The 23,129-nt window shown below is 37.9% G+C and overlaps 1 protein-coding gene across 2 annotated transcripts in view; it reads left to right on the top strand.

The window, feature by feature from the left end:
* Positions 1–23,129, top strand: part of Cbl (Cbl proto-oncogene) — a 54,814-nt gene that overhangs the window by 19,873 nt on the left and 11,812 nt on the right. For both annotated transcript variants that reach the window (XM_053764640.1, XM_053764641.1), the window contains exons 2-9: positions 17,588–17,734; positions 18,271–18,414; positions 18,986–19,111; positions 19,620–19,735; positions 20,443–20,549; positions 21,188–21,288; positions 22,496–22,575; positions 22,996–23,087. In XM_053764640.1, coding sequence (XP_053620615.1) covers positions 17,588–17,734; positions 18,271–18,414; positions 18,986–19,111; positions 19,620–19,735; positions 20,443–20,549; positions 21,188–21,288; positions 22,496–22,575; positions 22,996–23,087 — 913 coding nt within the window. The remainder of the gene's footprint in view (positions 1–17,587; positions 17,735–18,270; positions 18,415–18,985; positions 19,112–19,619; positions 19,736–20,442; positions 20,550–21,187; positions 21,289–22,495; positions 22,576–22,995; positions 23,088–23,129) is intronic.

The following is a 23,129-nucleotide window of genomic DNA, read 5'->3' as shown; positions in this document are numbered from 1 at the left end:
CAAAACGAAAAATGACAGGGAGCAGAGCCGCTTATTTGTCTTCAATGTAAAGTTGTCCTACAGAACTCTTTAAAGCTAATTTTTCAATGGGCGTAATCTTGCCGAGTGAGAGGTGCGCTAGAAGTCTCTCTCTCTCATCTTCGTATGTTCCCGGTTGCATTCGGAGCTGTAAAGCCCCCAAAGCCCAGGGTTAGCGTAAAATTGCCATTAAATTTGGAAGAGCGCTTTGATTTTACAACCGACCGTCCGCCTGACGTTCACCCTCTTTGGGAATGCTGTCGTTGCCTATAATAAAATAAACAATAAACATGTGCGAGGCGACTAAGGGACACAAAATGTGTACCTTAGTCGCCTCGTACGATATCCACATCCGGCATATACGACATCCGGTCCTATTCTAGGGCGGAAGGAACCACACGACACAAGAAGTGCGATAGAAGCGTAGTAGGTATAACCTAATCTGTGTGTTTTCAAACTAGCGCGCGCTCTATGTACAAGTTCAACAAGATGCAATACCCGTGGTTCCGTTAGTGATGTCGGCACCGTTTAGCCGGATCAATTAATGGCTCACACCGTTACCTCTGCGTAGTATAAATCTTTATAGTATCACGGTCTTTGCCATTTTATTGGATATTTCTTTTAATAGGCATTTAATATTTTCACTTAATGCTTTCCGGGTGCGGTTGGTGTTCCACAACTCTGTAGGAAATGAGTGAGGAGCGGATGAGGGGGAGGAGGAGGAGGATGAGGATGAGGAAGTGAGAAAATATACAATACTGGAAATGTTGTGATAAAAATGTGATTAAAAGTACACTATATCCAGGTTTTCGTTTGTCTGTGTCTTCTTCCCTCGTTCTACGATCTTATTTATGGTCAATAGGGTAGATGTCTGTGTAATGAAATAAAATGTACAAATGCATTCACATGAAACACGATTATCATATGGCTCTTTAATTGATCAATTTTATTTATAGTAACGTTTAGTATTTTTTGTTCAAGTGCAAATGAAAACGCTTTTTGACACCAACTTTATAGTGACGTCACTTGTCACACCAGCCCCATATATTTTTTGTTTTTGACACATGGATTTGACTTGATGGCAACTAGTGCAACTACCTATTATTTATCTATTGTTTATCCTATCCACACTCGACGGGTTAAGAACTAGTATTATTCCCAAATATCGATCTCTACCACAGATCAAGGTCAAAAAGCAACTTAGCACGGCATGCGTGTGGCTGCCCATAATTTGCGCACACGCAGCCGACTCCACATTATGCGCATAACAAGAGATGCGTGCAGACATCCTCATTTGGCACACGCACAATACTTGTAACGATTAGTGATTAGAATTAATGTAAGCTATAATTAAATAACACAGATTCGTATTTGGTTCCTTTCGGCTTAGTGTTCTGAATCACTATTTATTTACTCGCTTGCGTAGACGGCAGACAGACGGATAGACATTATGGCCTCGGTGAAGTTTGTTGCGCCGCTTCTTCAGCGCTTTGGAAGTCGGCAGGAGATGTAGTTTTTTGACGTCAATAAGTAATATATCATCCTAAATTAAATCAAGAATTTTAAATTTAAATGTAATGATGGAACGACCGAGTTAGACTGTTCGTATTAGACTCCTTACTATACACCTACTTACATCCTACTTTCTGGCTAACATTACACTATAGTGTAAAACAAAAATAAACTACAGCGTGATCAGCGTGGCCACATATTAATCGAACACCGTATGAATAGCCATTCAGATTCAGACTCGACAAGAAGAAGAACAAAAAAATCTGAGAAAATGATGGTATTAGGCGTACTTATTTAATGCCTAATTAGCACAATAGCTTTGTTACCTATATTATGCTATAAGTCTCTAAGCCAATCTAAGCTTAAGTTTTGTAAAAGCCTGAACGGGTTGGAGTGGCCATGCCATGTCATAATCATATAGATTGTAGTTTAAGAAAATAACCTTCCAAGTAGGACCGTCGACTAAACTTCAATAGCTATATTCTTAACTAAAATAAACTATTTTATGTGTTCTGCAATCTATCTATCATGATAAACTTTTTACTCAGTTTTCCCAACTTTGTTATATGTATACATAGTCGTTAGCAACCAGGATAAATTACGTTGCCGTTTGCATTAAAATGACACCGGCATGCCAACATATTTTGCTTGTAAATTACGTTTTTATTACTCGCTTTTTATCCTTTTTGCTATACGGTAATTTAATATACATGGTTTACCAAATATTTAACCTTTGGTTTCGGATGAGGACTAAAATCATTTGTTTTAACTAGTTCAATATATTTGAAAATACTTTAGGTTTTGGTTGTAGATTACACGATCTTAGAGTCAGCCGAAATTTTAAGCATTATTTTTTCGCTGATCCCTGGCTTCGCGGCATCACAGGCCCTGAATGAAACCGTGATCACGCGAGCATGAGAGAGATATTTTTTTTTTGTGTGAGCTAAGTTTTTTTAAATTGTAAATTAAATATGTGATTGCGTTTCACCTCAATCTAGCCTGATGAAAAGCAAATCGAAACATTTCTATCCAGACTTCTTTATGTATCGCCATAATAAACCATAAAAAAATGGCTATGTTACTCTTGAAGGTTTCGTCGAAACAAAATAAAAAAATATCATATATTTTCTCTTTATAATATTAGTATGGACTAGTGTGGATTACATTAATAGTTATTTTTTGGCTAGGTATTGTTGAACTTCGTGATTTCCAACGATGTTGCTAATTTTTTTCTTTCTCCTTTTTAGGTACGTCCCTGAATATTCAGCTACGTGGTCCTTTCGTGAGTGCATCTGTGGAATCTTTCTTCGAATGGTAACAGTGGCGTGTTAAATAATTGGGTATACATATCATAATCCATTTGGTACTAGTATTATCATCTATCTTAGTGCTAATTTTAGACTTATAGACATACTTATATTCTACACAGAAAGTTACACTTTAACTTAAAACCTTTTATTTAATACAACTATAATAATGTATAATATTTAATCAAAAGCGTAACTTACCTAATCTAACCTCGCAGGGTTTTCTATTAATAATGATTTTAATTAAGTAAGTTACTGGGTTTAGAATGTTTCTTTCGTTATAAAAATATATATACTTAAACTGAAGAACTCAATGCCATACATTTGTGTGGTTTGATGTAACACACATGCACTTCTCAAAATGAGAAATTCTCAAAATGTCAGACCCCCATTTGTGTTTGTTCACGCATTGTTTTTAGTCGGACCCGAAAAGATGGCGAAGTAATTTATATTCAACATAGTATAAGAGCGCAGATTTAGGAGGCTTCAACATTCTGAAAACAGATAACAAAATCCATGCTAATGTGAGCCGACGTTGCGAGTTACATATTCACCGGTCGCCTTGACTACCTGCCGCCTACGGCATCTCGATACTATCTACTCCACTCCACGTCTCATTACGTTACACGCGTAAAATTTAGGCCGTGATGTCGTTAAATCGACGTAATGGTGTTTACTAGAAGGCAATTGTGCCGGCACTTTGTCTTTAAAAGGTTTTAGCTACTTGCACTCGAGTGACACGTTTTTCTTGGAAGTAAACGGAAAATGTTGATCATGGCCGGCTATTCTTTGTAATGATCGTTAACTTCTTCGTATTTCATTCCTTGTTCGCGAAGTAATGTAGATGTCGCAGCCAACTGGTTAAAATAGCCGTTCAATCAAACAGCTAGTCCTTTGACTGAACAACGCCATTAAATCACTTTGTTATCATAATCAGTTGTTTAGCCGACTCGTTGACTGCAACGTTCAACACTACAGCTAGACGACGGTTAGCCAAACTGGTTAAATGGAAATTAACTAGGGTGACCATTCGTTAGTAATTTGAAAGAATAGGAAAACTTTTTGAAAACTGAATCGTAGCTTGATATACTGTTATATAATACGAATGCCGCATTTTCTTGAAATGAATTATTATGGCTCCTCCACACTATCCACGAACTCTAACAGATGCCGATACAAATAAACGTGTATTGCGTAGTTTGTATATATGAGCTTTTTTACCACAAGGCAAACCAGCGATGTACGTCGAAATTGCCAAGTTCGGTCCATCAAATGTATAGCCGGCATAACTCCCAAACAACTGTTAGAGAAAATGGAAAAATATTTATTTGGGCTCAATGCCAGTGGTAACCTTCTGGATGGTGGAAAATTGCGCCATGGTGGCAATATATGCCACAAATACTATTTTTCATATTTTAGCCATAGAAACGGACCATCCTATATGCTTACCGCAAATGTCATGCGAAGGCACTAAGGGACACATGGCCTTGACAGCAACAGGCAACAAACAGGCTTGACGTCAGGCAGGTTGCCGTTTATAAACTCATCTCACATCCAAAGCTCCACACTCTTGTCGAACAGTTTGCTAAACTCTGGCGGATTCGGTATACATTGCTGCTTATTCATTGCGGTAAATAAAAGCACTGATACTAACTACGCAATGTTCACGCATTCGCGTCGACATGTGTCTGACTTTGTCGACAGTGTGGATCTGGCATAAAGTGTTTTTAAGAGCGACTATTTCTCATTTTTGCAACATGTCGTCGCCAGACAGCCTTTATCGACAACGAGTCAGGAATTGCAAAGTCATATTTTCTCTACAACTTGTGCTTATTTAGCCGTTTCTCGCACACACTCAAAGACCCACATCAAGTCCCTTTGAACAACTAAACACTTCCCACTTACTAAACATCTCACATATTGCAATGTCACCATATTGGAATTTGTTATGTGTGCGTAGGTATAACGTAGACGAGTGGTGTGTCATTGTGTTAAGTGGCCAGAGTAATTTGAGAGACGACGAATTGATTGAGACTGCGGCCTTGGCAATTGGGAGGAATTGAAAGGAGGTATTGAAAGTCGGCATGACAACTTCTAAGATTCTCTTCAGCCCAGATTGTCCAATCCGCAAAATGTCCAATTCGCAGAATGTCCGTCCAGTCAGCTGCGTTTGTAGCGAGTGTGCCCGTTACAAATAGTAGTACTAATACTAGTAGTCAGCGTAGATGGCGCTAGGCAGTCGTAAAAGTCACGTCAGATGCCTTTAGGCGAATTGACAGTATACAGCCAATAAAAAAAAGATCGAATATTAAGCCAATGACAAAACAGTCATTCAATATGTCGAAAATTATTGAAATAGCGACAAGAATACGAGTATTCATTGACACTAATAAAATGGCGTGAATGAGCAGAGCAGGTCCGAGCGTTTCTGGATGGAAGAGCAGTATTTACTTAGTTCAGTCCACTGGTGTGTATTGAAGTGGCTAATATTTCTTATGAATACACGAAGGCGGTCGCAATCACTGCGCATTGCGTGCCTACACCAAGGACAGGGGTGTTTCATTAGGTTATGTTCAAATACAAGCGGCTCGTCCCGGCTTCGCTCGGGTAAAATTATAATAAATTATACACCTAAACCTTTCTCATTAATCACACCAATAGAGGTGAAAACCGCATGAAAATCCTTGCAGTAGTTTTTGAATTTGTTAAAAATCCGTTTCCCGTGGGAATTTCAGGAAATCCCTTCTTAGTGCTCCCCTACAATCCCCAGGGAACCTGAATATTCTTTGAAAAGTACTTATATACGCTACTTACATTTGTATTGGGACTAATAAAGTTTTAACAAGTTTAATTCTCATTGTGTAACAAGCAAAGTATACACTTTGTTCCGATTGTTACATTTGTATAGAGCGTAGACTAATTTATTTAAATGTAGAAAGCGAACTTGCAAAAACACCCGAAACACAAAATTACCGTTCTAATTAACTTTTTCTGATTTTCTCTCGGCCATTCGAAAACAATTCATCACTGTCATAATTAGAAATGTTCAAAGAAAAAACCGGTCAAGCGCGAATCCGATTCGCGTACCAAGAGATTTATAGGTCTGTTGAAAATTACTATTTTTAGGGTTCCATAGCATACAAACTTGGAATAAATACATAAAGATTTTTATCTTATGCCCGCTATACACTATCGCCGAACTTAAGACAGATGCTGACGTGAATGAAGAGAACATTGCGTAGTTTGTACGAGAGCTTTTATTTACCGAATTGAAAAACCAGCGATGTATCCCAAATCCGCCTAAGATTGGCGAACTGTATCACGATAGTGTACTCGTATAGCCGGCATCAAACAGACACAAATTTTTTTATTGAGTGCCTATATACAATATATTATATTAGTTCTAATTAGGTAAAATCAGTATTTATATTACCTATACGGTCTAAATGCTCTGTGAAAGACAGCTGATTGAACTTACAAAACGGTAAGTTATTGTCCTAGTAATGGTAGTAATTCAAACCTAGTAATTTCGACTTTTCAATTTATTGTACCTAGTCATAAATTACGTAAACGGACATGTGAAAAGTTGACGTTCTGCGAACAAGCCTTTTTAAATACTACAAGCCTGTAAACAAGTATCGACGTAACCTCTTCTTCAAAGTGCCCATCTCATTCGTTAGTGTTGCAATAAAAATGCAAATTTCCAATGCACGTTTAGCTTTTAGCGACGCCATGTCGACATTTTGTAATTACTCTACTGACATATACAAAGTTTATAGATTAAAATGCACAATTTAACAATTTTAATAGCCACTGGACTTTACGAGTAATCCTAACTAATATTATAAGATAAGTTTGTTTGTTACCTCTTCATGGTCTATCTACTTAACCAAACTTATTACTTTCAATTCAAAAAAATAAATAAAAATAATTGCTCCTGTGGAAAAATTACGCGGTTTATAGTTTTGTGTAGCGGTTCACAAAATCCCTACTAAGTTCCCCAACAGATTCCCCGAAAATATTGGACCATCGTACCATAATCCATGTCTCGTTTCCTTATGAGGTTTTAATTTCCACCTTACTTCTCAGTATTGTATTAGAAACCCCATTTCTCTAAGAGATCGGATGTCTCACTATAGATTAGATTACTTGACCTAGTTTGGTCAGCGTGAGGGGTTTTAAGGCTGTTTACACATTGAACTTTCTCGAAGATCTGTAAGGACTGAATCAGTACATCCACTTCAATATTCATTGCAATTTCACTGCTAAGCTGTTGAGTTAAACCAGATCGCTTCGTGAATAAGGCGCTGTAGTGCAGGAAATAAATGTATTTTATATTTCTATACTCATTCTATTTCGCACACGTGTCACCTCGTTAGAGCTCTGTTTGATTAATTGTATTATTCATCAATGTCTCATCAGTCTTTACGCAGTTTTCGTTGTATTGTCTCATGTCGGCACTCTTAGAAGGCGGCGATCGCGAAGTCATATCAAATATCTACTCAATTTTATAAGTATCAGCGTTTTGTATGTGTTCATGGTAACATGCATCTAGATTCAACCAATCGGGAAATTAGAGCATTTGAACAAGAGGACTAGGTAAGCAGATCATTGACACAAGTAAACTGATGGGGAAAATAGATAGATCGTAACGGAAACAGAAGTAGACGGATTGGGAAAAAAATTACAGTCTGGGAAAGTAGAATAAATATTACATATAACAAAGACCCATAAAATTATAAAAATACAAAAATTATCAAAATACATAAATACACCCCACATTTCCAGAGCAAGATCTGCTGTATCCTAACGGCAGATGCAACTATAGATTAAAATCACTTGACCTAGTTCACGGCACGAGGGTGATAAGGCGGTTTACACACGACACGGTTAATGAAATGTATTGACAGACGATCTCTCTCTCTCTCTCTCGTCTTCGTATGTTCCTGGTTGTATTCGAGGCTGTGACGCCGTGAAGCAATATAAGCGTAAAATTAAACCTTAAAATTTTGAAGATTCAGCTGTGATTTTATAAACTCATTTGGGATATTGATGCCTATCAGCTACAAAGATTATGTGTATATTTGCCTCGCACGACATCCACGGGAGGATAATGGAGATTTCCCATTCAAGGGCGGAATCATGCGCGCATATACATATATGTACATATTTATGGACGATATTTCGCTGAAAACATTTTTTTCACCACGCTTTGAAACTGTTGACTTAATTCCGAACTGTGAAAGATGTAAAACTAAAATTCTTTATTAGAAAAAATAAAGGATAAAGGATGAATTCAGTACACTATTTATTGGCGTACCAATGGTAGTAGGTACCTATAATTTGATATTGAAGGGTTTCAAAGCGCAGGTAAACAGACAGTTGCACAGCTTCTGCAGCTTGTTCCATCCAACTATCTTTATCTTATTTGTAATATGTATGAATTGGCAAAAAATATTGTATCAATTTCGTATTGACAAAGATTTTTATATTTACTACGAATGTCTGTCATTGACAAGGTTCTTACTATGATGCAACCATGATTCAAGAAAATCTATTCACCTATTAGACGATCTGACATTTAATAGATGGATAGATTTCGATTAGACGACTCTTTTCTATTTGAGTTTGGATTGTAAATTAATCTATTGTTATAACCTCAATGAATGCCGCGCCTTCATTCTCATCACTAATGATTTTAGACCTATCTTGTTTGCTTTTTCATCAATACTGTTGACTCATTTTGAACGATAACATTGCCGGAATGGTACTAACCATAAGTTTGTTAAACGTCGACGGCTATTTGACGTCTGTCGGACAGAATAATATATAAACGTTGATATTAGTTGTTCCCTTTCTCATCTGATGCCGGCCATTAATTATCGCTGTGAAGTTTGCTGAACTTTGCGAAGTTGTTGGCATCATCTCATCTGCTAGAAAAGAGCTCACGGTTTCCAAACAGCTGAACACACATTTTCCAATAGCTAATAAATATAAATATATTAGAGCGAATTACACAGATTAAGCTAGCCCCAAAGTAAGTTCGAGACTTGTGTTATGGGATACTAACTCAACGATACTAGATTTTATAACAAATACATATATAGATAAATATCCAAGATCCGGGCCAATCAGAAAAAAAAATCAGAAAAAGATCATTTTCCATCCTGACCCGACCGGGGATCGAACCCGGGACCTCTCGGTTCAGACGCAAGCACTTTACCACTTCGCCACCAAGATCGAGCTAAGAACATTCTCGATTAAATTCTCTTTTAACTAAAAAAAAGTAGATGAAAACCGGTTCAGCTGTGGCTTCTATACTGGAACGGACAGACACACATACAGACACGTTGTATTGTACGTATACACAGACCTTCTAACTCGTCCTGTGGTTACAAAGAATTCCCCATGTCGTATGAACGCGATAAACTCAAAAACTACCGGACAGATTTTTGTACGGTTTCCATTAGATAGTGTGGTTCCTGAGGAAGGTTTGGTTTATTATGGTTTTACTCGAGCGAAGTCGGAACGAGCCGCTAGTGTCATATAATTTTCTATTTGATACCCTCCACGCGTTCATACATGGATCCCTCATCGAGGCGAGCTCGGCTCACACTTGACGTGAGTTTTTATTCGTACAATGATATTATTTTTAAAATATTAAAAATACAGAATGATTGTGCTAGTGTTTTTATAACGTGTTTTGATTTTAAAAATGTTCACTGGCAGCTTGCAAATGCAATAAGTTCTTTCTGACGATAATAAACGTATATTGACACTGACGACCAAAAGCGTTTATTGAACGTTGTGCTTTCAAGAAACGCTTGTGTCAAAAATGTACATTTTGTGAAAAACTTACTTCATGTGTGACCACCAAAAGTAGGTCATTCCGCCCCGCTTAGTTCGGGCTTACGGGCTTCGGGCTTACGGCCATGTGTGTGTGTGTGAGATGTAGCAAAGTTCACATGATGAGATTAGCAACGTCGCGAAGAAGTTAAGGTTCGGAGTTACTAACTTGACTATACGTACTTATTCATAATCTTGTTTGAAACGGTGGTCCAGTAGGTCCCTAGTTCGAATCCTACTCGTGCCACAAGAGTTTGTATACCTACTAATCTGACTCATTCTATTATCTATTAATAGAATGAGTGAATGTGACCACCAATGAATAGTGAAGGAAAACAAAATCACAAGCACAAGATCTACTAGACGGATTGTCATGAAATTTGGTACCCGGGTACCAATAATCTAGAATAACACATAAGCTATTTTTTATCCCGAAATTCTCACGGGAGCGAAGCCCCGGAGCGCAGCTAATACTAATAAAAAATAAGTGCCAAAATAATCATTTCAATGTCTTCATTGATAGTTATTGAAGATGGGCAATAAGGGTTCACAGGCACATACATATATTTTTTACTAATGTTTTTATTTTCTACGGCGAATACCGAACGCGCCAGTAAACGGCGTGAAGAACCTTTAAGTTCTATGGTCTTGCTTGGTATTTATGGTTAGGTTGAAGCAGTCATAAAATGACCATAAATAAAGCCACATTCCATAAATTAAATGGTGCTTCCTAGCAAAACCAGTGGAGATTTACGACTTTATGCAATTCATCAACTAGACAAGTCTTCCAATGAATTATGGTCAAATATTTCATAGCATAGATATAAGTGGATTTTCTGTTTGTAGCTATAAATTTCATAGATTCCGACGTTGTCTGACATATTTTATAGTGTTTGATTTTGCTACTATAGAAATGTCATAGGCTGTTATTTCTACTACTACTCTTCTAACGTATGACTGAGTGTTAAACCAACTGGAGAGCACGCAAATTTTTATGCCAAAAGATGTCTCTTTGCGCATTGCTAAATACTTAAGCTCTCTCTCTCATTCTTGCGTATTCCCGATTACATTCGTGGGCGCTGAAGACGCAATGCCTATGGATCAGCGTTACTATATCAATGTTAGTAATAATATACTTGAAAAAAAAAACTTTAACACTTAAACACTACTCACAAATTTTAACCGGTATGGCCGCGTACTTATGCCAGAGGAGAACGCGTGCAAGAAGCCTCCGCGGTTGATTTAATACTCAATTTAAAAATGAAATTATTTATTCAGAGATCGCATTAATTTTATCACTTTGGTTAGCTCTCGTGGGAATTTCGGGATAAAAAGTGCCCTTTGTTTTTCCAGGTTATATTCTACCAAATTTCATAACAAGCCATTCAGTAGATTTTGCGTGAAAGAGTATACCTATATATGCATCCTCACAAACTTTCGCATTTATAATATTAATAGGATTTCATCTAAAAGCTAGCAACTATGAACTAACGTTTATATAAATCACCAATAAAGAGTCGTGACAAAATGTCGCATAAACTCGGACGAAAAGGCACTGTGATTAACATTCTTATAAGTGGTTTTCCTTGTATTCCCTGCCACCTGGCGTTAAATATTCCTGTAGGTGTGAGCTCCATGCATTTGCATCGAGCTCCTCAGTGCTTTCGCATTTGTAAACTACGCTACGTTTCTAGCGTAGATTATACCTATCAATGGTCCTAAACCTATGCAATTTCATTGAAAATTCGACTCTATTACCACAGCATATTTTTTTTCCCTATATTAGAAGTAAAATAAATTTAAATATTTTTTCCCTTAAGAAATAAATATGTGTAAGTACAACTAATTTTGGTGAAAATCGTCCAGCCAGATGCGCTTTTTTTCTGCACTCAGATTAAGAACCATGTCCCATTGCTCGTTCATGCTTTATTGCGAGGACGCAGTACGTTGTGGCTTCATTGTGTCTATAGGGTTTGACACTGACATGCGTTGACGTACGTCGAAACTTCATACAATTTGTACGTTGTTCTGTGTTGTCGGAAGTCAACACGACGGAGGACGACGCAGCGCAACTGAGCAATGGCAATGGCTCTAAGGTTCATGGAATTAGTAGGTAATCTGTCGAAGTACTTATTACATCCATGCTAAGGTTACAGTTGTTATATATGTAGCAGTTACTTATACCACACTATAATACAGTTGACTGCATGTCAAGTTATGCATACATCTTACAGCCGTCGCAGTGATAAGGGCGCAATTGCAATGAATTTTGCTCGATTGATGTGCTGTCGTGTAGTGTACCTATTTTATGTCGGCAGATTCACGTGGGAGATTGCCGCTAAGTGTTGCCCCAAAGTCGTCGATTCATCCTAATTACATCATGTATTTCGCATTGACGATAAACTAATTGTCAATAAAATTTATTACTGCCGGCGTGGGTAGTTTATTTTCATGCATACTGTACATCAGTAAAGTTTGTGCCGCTGTACAACAAACTACATTCGTTAAATATACTTCGCGAATCTCTATGTACAGACGACACACCAACTTATTCAATTTAATTTCTAATTCTAACGTAGGTATTACCAGGGCATAAAGAAAAGTATGTTGACATGATATCGGCTGATAACTACACATAGCAAAATTTGTATTGCTTTGCTAGTGACGTAAGCGAAAGACTTAGAAAAACTTCAGTCTTGGCCCACGTGTTGACTTGAGGCATAAAATATTGAAATGAGAAAAATTTTATAGCGTTTTAAATCCAATTTGCTCAGACCACCCTGAGCTGCCATAATGAAATCCTATTACATTATTAACGCTTCTGAACCCACAAACGAGCTATTTTACAACTAATTCCATCTATCAACACCGATACAGACGCATTATTCAACCGCAAACATATTAAACCAATGGCGTGCTACGCGCACATATCGTTCGTTCACCCACACTTTATCGTATCGTAAACTGAATGGATTAGACCGAGAGCTTAGGTCTGAATAGACATTGCAACTTGCATCTTAGGTATTAGGTACTCGTGTTGCTAACGAAAGGTAATGCATCTTCAGATTTTATTCGAGTCGCTTAATGCATCTAACATGACTTCGACTACCCCCGCGCCTAGTGGCAAGTAATCGCATATACACTAGTAAACTCAAGCTGTCAACCAGTGTGCAGGTTTCCTCACGATGTTTTCCTTCACCGGAAGCAAGTGGCTACCTGTATAGAAGTTTATACGGTTTAACTTGAAATTGACTGTACAAGAAACTTCGCTCTGTGACAGTGTTTTCAGATATATATTTGTCATTGTGCACACATGTTTCTTGTACAGATATGTCGTAGAATATAATTATATGCAAAGTTAGAACACTTGTGAAGTTGTGACCTATTTTAAATGCAATTGCGTAACTTTTAATTCTGATCTTGAAACGTGACACGTGAAAGTTTTAATCAAATATGAATGTGACTAGAGTTTTAATATCAATATTAAATAGGACCTCTTCATAAACACTAGGCGTTAAAGAGTAATCGGGTCAAGCATTGGAATGTTTAATGGATTCAAATACCGTTAATATGTATAATGAAATTTGAATTTAAATCGTTTGGAAAATTTTGTCAAGAGCAGTGCGATCTCATACCTTCATATGGTTTGAAGCTCTTTCGATTATACCGATGAGCACCAATGAATGGTCCCCATTAGTTATGCCATTCACTCCCGACCTCCATTGAGTTTTCTCTTATATGCGTAACGATATTGAATTACGGCCTGTTAATAGGCCTTTACCGAAAATACTCTGTTACGCTTTAGGCTACACGGGGAGCCGGGGATGGGAAATAATTGAATTTTTGTGCGCCGATCCGGATTGCTGTTTTTTGCACATTCTATGGGGGGGAAATGAAGTGGATTAGGGATTAGTTAAAAGGTGTGTGGCTCCCATCCTAGGATAGGACCATATCCCTCCATGGATGTCGTACGAGGCGAATGAAGGACATAAAATAAAAGGTTGGTCATGTCACGCCCGGGGCGCGTCAAGTTAACTGAGGAAGCTGCCGGGTATCTCTCCTTCCAGTCATTTAATCGCAATTCCCGCTGACTAACTGACATAATACATAAATACAATATCGATATACCTAGGTAGGTAAGTGTATAGGTATAAATTCCCATGAAAACAGTCACCACTGACATATTGATCAATTTTCACAGAATATATAAAACATACCTTTCGCCTAATTTGGCGTCTATACCCATTGTCTATTCTTGCACAACTGACCCAATATCGTGCCAGCTATGGATAATCGCTAAAAAGTTCACCAAACTATGGCGGATTCGGCATACATTGCTGGTTTTTCATTGAAGTAAATAAATGCTTTCATACAAAGTACGCAATGTTCACGCATTCGCGTTGGAATCCGTCTTAAGTTCGGCGATAGTGTGTTGCCGGCGTAAAACTATGGCGCTGTATGAATATGTAATAGCAGTTTCCATATAAAGATCGACTGGATTGAATTCGATTCGATTTTCGTGAGCGCCTACTTTTGATTTATCGATTTTGAAGTTAAGTCTGTATTAGGTAGGTATCAATATTTATTTATATTTGTAAGCGATGTTTCTCTGGTTATTTTACGATTATCGACTCGATAAAACCAAATGTTTAATCGCTTACAACTCGATATAGTCAGCGATCGAGACAGACATCAGTTGATTGAAAACTTAGTTAAATACATTATCTATCCCTTTAATAGATTATTATTTATCCTGCGGCTTCAACTGCAAATTTCCCACGGGAAATGTATTTTTTCCCGGAATGAAAGTAGCCCAATGTCCTTCTCCGTACTTTTAACTACATATATGAATTTCAAGAAGAATACTGAGTAGACACACAACGGTAACAAACTTACTCTCGTATTTATAATAGGTTATTATTAATGCATATGCAATGGTAATAGGCATTTGTATAAGTATATTTGGGATGGATCTTGCTCTGAAAATAAATGATTTATCATAGTGATCTACGCGTCGCTAATAGAGACGAATTCGCAACGTTAACATGGTGTGGTGTTGTCAGTATGTTCAACAACACTGATATTCGTCTTTCACACCGGTGGTGCGGCGCCGTTTCACGCTTCCGGTCGCCGGGTGCCGGGCCTACCGCCGCCATGTTACGTGTCGGTGACTATAATTTATGATTCGCCAGGATATTTCAGCCACATTATATAATTCGAATCTCAAGATCAAAATGAGCGTGTATATATATACTGATATCTGCCTAACAACATAGGAAGCAGGCGTGTATATGTAATGTATGAAAGTTCACGGACTTGTCTGTCCTGATTCACAATTTCAAATGAAACAGATAATAAATAGCTGTAATCTGAAATACGAGACTTCTTATTTCTTTCACCAGTCTCTCGCAATTTTTTTATATAGTGTCCATAAGAACAGTTATAGAACGATTGTGGCGAAGAATGAATAATTTTGAATTGAGACAGTTTTGAAATCGTGCATTTAGACATATGAGTTTGTATCTATCTTAGGTCTCATTGGGTAATAAAAAAGTCAATGATTGAATGAAGCACACATTTTATACAATTTAGATACTGACTGAAATATCTTTCGTTCCCATAAAGAAAATCTCCTGGAAAACTGTTATTATAACTTCATATTATTTCAAATTTAATTACAGTATCACTTGAATAAGTTCAACAAAGTATGGCGCGATATAACACTGGACAGAGTGTTATCTATAAGTTACTCTTCAATTTTTGTGCTTTTTTGCTTATTGTGTTATACTCCTACAACAATAATTTACAAGAGTAAATTATTTTTATGAATAACTTTTGCATTGTCATCATTTGACGACCTCGGTGGCGTAGTGGTAAAGTATTTGCCTCTGAACCGAGAGGTCAGGTCATGGTGGAAAATCTTTTTCTGATTGGCCCGGGTCTTGGATGTTTATCTATAATGTATTTGCGTTATAAAATTTAGTATCGTTGAGTTCCCATAACACAAGTAGTATCCCATAACACAAGTTTCGTACTTACTTTGGGGCTAGCTCAATCTGTGTGATTTGTCCGTATATATATATATATATGTCGTCATTTGTTAGGGGAAAGCGTTGACACCCTATCAGGATACGGGCAGTCGGCAGCACGTGGGCACAGCTCAATCGATACACCATTCCCTTTTCATGATTCACATAGTGCCTATATACAAAGTGATAAATGTTTTATCTCTGTATGGTATCAGGATACATGCAAAATTTCATATAATCACTGACTCGTTACGTTCTTTAGCGTAATAGGCTAGGCAAACAAGCGTGCGGGTTGCCTAATTGTAAGCGAACATTGCAATTCCCGATGAGATTAAATTTACTACCCTTACAAATTATTAAAAAGTGAGTCTGAATTCAGAGTCTGTCTGTCGATATGAATTGATGGATGGATTTTTGTGCGGTTTTCACCAATAGTTTGATTCTAGATGAATCTCACACAAAATGCTATATTTTGCTATATTTTTCCCCTGGTCTTTGGACCCTTTAGCAAATTGCACTTTTCGCAAAATGTACAGTTGCCCCTTTCCCAAAATGTCCCCTGTTAACAAATTGAAATATCAAAGCAAAATGTATAAATTTGGACTTTTATGTTTTCCAAGTACCCTCATGACAGAAAGGGACATTGCGACGATGCGCAAGGGACGTGTGGCTAAAAGCATTACATTAAAATTTCATTTCAAAACGTTTGACGGTCCAGGTTGTCAATATTTTAATTACAACACAATGGCCGTGCGATCCCACTGGGCTTGATCGGAAATTCATTCCGCTAATTGCGAGTCCGGGACATGGCGGAACAATGGCAATTATTAATGTTAAATCGACTACGGCTCGATGCTTTAATTGAAATCATCGATTCAATATTTGAATATTCGATTTAATGCAAGATGTTTATGTTCGTCACGTTCCTTACTTATTCGCGTGGTTCTTGCTCTAGAACTGCATATCCTCAGGTGGATGACACTATCAGCGAACTGAGACAGGTGCCGACGCGAATTAATATAAATTGCGTAGTTTGCATGTGAGCTTTTAGTTACCGCAAGGCAAAACCAGCGATGTACGTCGAAACCGTAAAATTTGGTGAATTAAATAATATATCGCAAACAAACTACACCATGTATTCGCGTCGCACCCTTCTAATTTCGCTGATAGTGTTTTAAAAGATTTGCGCATACGACACCAAATTATTCTGACCAAACTGCAGGGTCACACAAAAATAGATAGTATAACAGGCGAGTTATTGAAAATTCAAGTTGGACCGACCATTCGTAAAATATCGGTTCACCCTTTGAATTATTCAGAAATCGTACCCCCGCTATTTCGGGGTCGTACTGTAACTAATTTATGTGCGTGCTGCGCTAAATGTTTAAGTTGTTTTGATGTTTTAATAATGAGGTCCCCTGTTGATTGGATTGCTATATGGTTTGTGGGTCACGGAGAAAGTGGCTAGGAATTTTTGGCAAGCCTCATTAATCAAGAACTGTTAATAAATAAATGTCTACCTACAGAAGAAAGACACACATTGAATTAGCTCCAAAGTAAGAGACGGGCTGGTTCTGACATATTCGTAACTAGTTGAAAAGCTATGATAGGGACCAACACTGTTTATGAAAGATTTTTTCGGCATTTCTGCTCATCAGTGGTCGTTGCGAAATGCTGGCAGTTTATCGCTTTTTTATAAGTACTATATAATTTGAAATTTGATGCGAAAAAGTGCCTGTAAAGGTCTAATTTCTGAATGTCTTTGATTTTGGTGGAAAAAATGACCTTTGCTCGAAACCTATATAATTATCCTTCCTCACACATGTTAGTTATTGACTAGAGTTTTTTAAAACATTCTCTTTCTCTCTTCCCCAGCACTCTGGTGTCATGGAAGATATTCCGAGAGGAGTTGAACAACGTGCACCCAATATCCTCCGGTCTGGAGACGATGGCGCTAAAGACGACAATAGATCTGACATGCAACGACTTCATATCCAACTTCGAGTTTGATGTCTTCACGAGGTAATTATTTATTTATGTAAAGGTTATTGCACTTAATAATACATTTGATGATACAATAGGTATGAGTTTATGGCAAGCATTGTCTGCCAGTTTTCGTTTGGAGAAGGTGATAGACGGGTTGGTAAGGTAGAGAAACAGATTTAGGATTTTATTGATTAAGATAGTTTACAGTTCACCATATGCATCATGCATCGTCAACATGTTTACAGCAGTCTATCCGCCACAATCTTCCTCAAAATGCGCATTAGAAGAATTCGTACAATCATCAAAATCTTTACATAAAAGTATCCGCAACCGTTTTACTTTTTGAGGCTCATGCCGGCTCCTGTCATCGAACAGTTTGCCATACTTTGACGGATCCGGTATACATTGCTGGTTTCCAGTACGACATAAAAGCTCTCATACAAATGACGCAATGTTCATGCATTCGCCTCAACATGTGTCCTAGTTCGGCTACAGTGGATTTCATTCGTAATCTCATCATTGTCATGTAGTCTTAAATGTGAAGAAATAACAATTTTTTGATTGATTTCCAGGCTATTCCAACCGTGGAGCACCTTACTCCGCAACTGGCAGCTGCTAGCGGTGACACACCCAGGCTACGTAGCCTTCTTGACCTACGACGAGGTGAAGGCTCGCCTACAAAAGTACATACACAAGGCTGGCAGTTACGTGTTTCGGTGAGTTGAGTTTATGTCGTATACTTGACTGTACACTTCTGAATAACGAAATGCAATGAATTATTCTATATACATCTCCACATTATACAGATGTGTTTTTTTTGTAGCTATCTGGTCCCACAGCTGGGCAAAAGCCACCGTTTTCTATTTCCAACCACTTCTATCACTCGCCAGTTATTGAATTCGGATGTGTAAGTTTCGTAATTTTTTGTTTTAGGAACGCTAACGGGTTAATAAATTACATCGCGAAATTGTTTAAAGACAGTCAATATGTAAAAATCCATCATTTTTAATAACTAATACATAATATATAATAGTTCCAATAACGCAGTAATTAAAGTCCTCGTGAAACTTAATGATTACATTTCGAAAATAAAGAGCATGTACAAAACAAGAATTTATTTATTTATTTGTTCATAAACACTCTAAAACTACATACAAAAATAATGTAAAATATCCCTTAACAGGTTTATACGTACATCTAATTCGATAGGTAGTCTATATTATAAACTAAACTATACACTAAGTCGCATGACACATGATTGAATATCTGATGAGAAAATGTTTTTAGGTTATCCTGTACGAGGCTCGGGCAATGGGCGATAGGCTATGTGACGGTGGACGGAGAGATACTGCAAACGATACCGCAAAACAAAAGTCTGGTGCAAGCGCTGCTCGACGGGTATAGAGAGGGATTGTAAGTTGAATTCATTTCGTTTTCTACTGTTAGTAGTTTGTAGCTTTGAGAAATTTTTCTTTGCTCAGCGAGCCAAATAAATATCTCGAATCCCCATTCTAGAATTTTCCACTCCTTCCTATTTTGCGCCATTTGTGAAATACTACACAATTTAAATTGTATTATCCTACTTCGCCGACAGACAGGGTCGTCATGTAAGGTCTTTCGTATCTAGAGTTCTTGTTTCATTTAACCCGTAACAAAAAAAAAGACCATGCTGTAAACCGTTGTGGAATTCCCTCATCGGAATAATGCACTGCCATCGAAACTTAAACGCGTATACAAAATTTCAGCTCAATCGGTTGAAGATAACTGTTTCAAAATTGAGTTGCAAGATTCCATTCCACCCGAACATAGTCATACATACAAGAACATTGCAGGGGGCAGATAGAGCTATGAGTTACGAAGTTAGCTGTAGGTATAGCAGGTTTTCGGTGGTTTAAAAAAGTTATATATTGTCCCTTTTCAGCTACCTATATCCGGACGGTCGCGATATAAACCCGGACCTAAGCAGTGCGATTATATCACCGGCCGAAGATCACATCACTGTCACACAAGAACAGTACGAATTGTATTGTGAAATGGGTACGTAAAATAGACCTTATTATCTAGGTGGTACAGTTGCAATTTTGAGAGAACATATGTAAATGGTAGTGTAAAAAGAACCGTCACACTAGGCAATAGAACGCAATTTTGATTGCATAAATTAGGTTGAAAATAGTGATATAATATTAGCCGAAGACTACGTGAGTATCACACAAGAGCAGTACGAATTGTATTGTGAAATGCGTACGTGAAATAAACCTTAATATATATAGGTGATATGGTGCAATTTTGAGAGAAGATATAAATATGTAAATGGAAGTGTAAAAAGAACCTTTACATTAGGCAATAGAGAGCAAATTTGATTGCATAAAATAGTTTGAGACTAGTGAAACAATATCAACAGCCGAGAACCACATCACTGTTACATAAGAGCAGTACCAAATTGTAAAATGGGTATGTAAAATAGACCTTAATATTTAGGTCATACAGTTAGATTCACCTAGAAAAACCCCTCTGTGGCAATGATCTTCATGCCAGTCTGCTACACTGGTGGTCCCAGGTTCGATCGCCGGTCAGGTCAAGATTAAAAATGTTCTTTTTCAGATTGACCTATGGCTCTTGGATGTTTATCTATACATGTACATATTATAAAATATAGTGTCTTTGAGTATCGTAGAGTATAATTTTAAAGCTAACACAAACTGTGTGATTTGCACATATATATGAATTTATTTCATATATTTCAGGAAGCACGTTCCAGTTATGTAAAATCTGCGCGGAAAACGACAAGGACATTAGGATAGAACCGTGCGGACATCTGTTATGTACACCTTGCTTAACCGCTTGGCAGATTGTAAGTACTTGTTATTAATATCCTATAAATATTGCAAATGTGAAAGTTTGTGTGTATGTTTGTAACTAATCTGTTGGACGGATTGTTATGAAATTTGTTACACGGGTAGAATATAATTTTTATTCCCAAATTCTAATAATTATATAAATTTAGAAAATAAGCAAAAAAAATAAGTTGACAAAATTATGTAGCCGAGTGGAAATCGAACACCGGCTCTTGCATTACCGGGATTAATATTATGCCAGCTCCACACAGTAATCGAACTCGGACACATGCCGACGCGAACGCGTGAACGTTGCGCACGTTGCTATGAGTGTTTTTATTTATCGCAACGAAAAAAACCAGCAATGAATACCGAATCCGCCAAAGTTATGGTGAAATGTTCGACGACAGTATGAAGACGGCATTAGATTTGTAGATTTGTTAAAAAGCATATGTGACACGTATAACGAAACCGTGTAAGGTAGGCTACTCACACACTGTAGGGTCTAAAGAAGGAAATGCACGTATTTAATAGAAAAGGAAGATCGTCCTACATCTCTTCCTTTTCTGTCCCTTAAAATCGGAGCGTGTGTAGCTTAAACTGTACGATTTAAACTGTACGAATGTGATTATAGTGTGTTATTTATTACACGCAGGACTCGGAAGGGCAGGGCTGCCCGTTCTGCCGCGCGGAGATCAAGGGCACGGAGCAGGTCGTCGTGGACGCCTTCGTGCCGCCGCATCGTCTGCACGACCGGTGCGGTGCTCACCAGGCCAGACGATACCACACCAGACAGTACCAGACCAGACCAGACGATACCACACCAGACAGTACCAGACCAGACCAGACGATACCACACCAGACAGTACCAGACCAGACCAGACGATACAACACCAGACAGTACCAGACCAGACCAGACGATACCACACCAGACAGTACCAGACCAGACCAGACGATACCACACCAGACAGTACCAGACCAGACCAGACGATACAACACCAGACAGTACCAGACCAGACCAGACGATACAACACCAGACAGTACCAGACCAGACCAGACGATACCACACCAGACAGTACCAGACCAGACCAGACGATACCACACCAGACAGTACCAGACCAGACCAGACGATACAACACCAGACAGTACCAGACCAGACCAGACGATACCACACCAGACAGTACCAGACCAGACCAGACGATACCACACCAGACAGTACCAGACCAGACCAGACGATACAACACCAGACAGTACCAGACCAGACCAGACGATACCACACCAGACAGTACCAGACCAGACCAGACCACACCAGACAATACCAGACCATTCCACACTAGACAATATAAGGCCAGATCACACCAGACCATACTATACCATTCTGTACAATACCGTACCGCACCATACTATACCATAGCGTACTTGGTATGGTACCATACATGATATGTTAAAAATAAATTGAAAAAAAAGCCTTTATTCTACCAATAACATTTTAAAACTAAACTTAACATTTTATTATTTAAACTATATTTTAGTTTTAATTTCTGGAAGGCCTCCCGTATCTTGTTCCTTCCTTACTCTACTTGCTTGCGTGGAGCTACTTGATATGGTATGGTACGGTAAAAGTACTATGTCCTGGAATCGTAAAAAAAGAGTTGCTCGCCGGCAGAAGTGAAAAGCTGAATATTAACGTTGTGCATATTTGACGTCTTAGGAATTTTCGATCGCGTCATGTGTCCTGACATATTTTTACCCATCGCAAAAAGTGCAGAACCCCGCTAAAGAAGGTTTCACTTCAATAAACCTTTAAATTTTGCAGATTCAATTTTGATTTTATAAACGCCTGCCTAACTTCAAACTTTTTTGAATGACTAACCCTAGAATATACTAACTTTGCAATTGTAAGAAAACACAAGGAATTAATTCAAACTCCGTGAATATCAATCCATAATTCAAACCGTTTCAGAAACAACACAAAGACTGCAGTGAAGCCGGTGTCGTCGAATTCGTCAGGATCCTCAGGATCTTCAGGATGCAATGGTTCTAGTTAGTATATTTATACTTACTGTACAATAACTCATACTTCTCCATACAATCTCCCTCTCTCTCTCTCTCTCTCTCTCTCCCTCTCTCTTCTTCGCTTAGCTGTGACGCCTCAAAGCCCAGGGTAAGCGTAAAAAAAATTGCCATTAGGTAGTTCATTAGTTAATTTTGGAAGATTTGGCTATGATTTTACAATCGGCCGATTGTGCCCGAGGACAAAGGTTCTTTGGAAATGCTATCATTACCGAGATATATAATTTTATTATAATTTAAGTTATTATAATTTAAAATATTTATTTAATGATGATTTATTCAACTTTACAAAAAAATAAAGAAAAAGATTAAAAAAAAAAAAAAGAAAAGATTTAAAAAAAATACTTATATTTTTTACATACCCATAGTGTTAATTGTCTATAATTCCAGGTGTAGACGTGACGATATCAAGCAATTCAAACGGTTGGACGTCGAGGAATACGACGTTCAACGGACTGACAGACGACATAGACGATGCCGAGGTAATTACAACCTAATTGCCTTTCATACCATCATAAGTATAC

Source organism: Plodia interpunctella, chromosome 26 (assembly GCF_027563975.2).
Source record: "Plodia interpunctella isolate USDA-ARS_2022_Savannah chromosome 26, ilPloInte3.2, whole genome shotgun sequence".
Lineage (NCBI taxonomy): Eukaryota > Metazoa > Arthropoda > Insecta > Lepidoptera > Pyralidae > Plodia > Plodia interpunctella.
The sequence above is the reverse complement of the archived record's forward strand: the minus strand, read 5'-3'. Positions and strand labels throughout refer to the sequence as shown.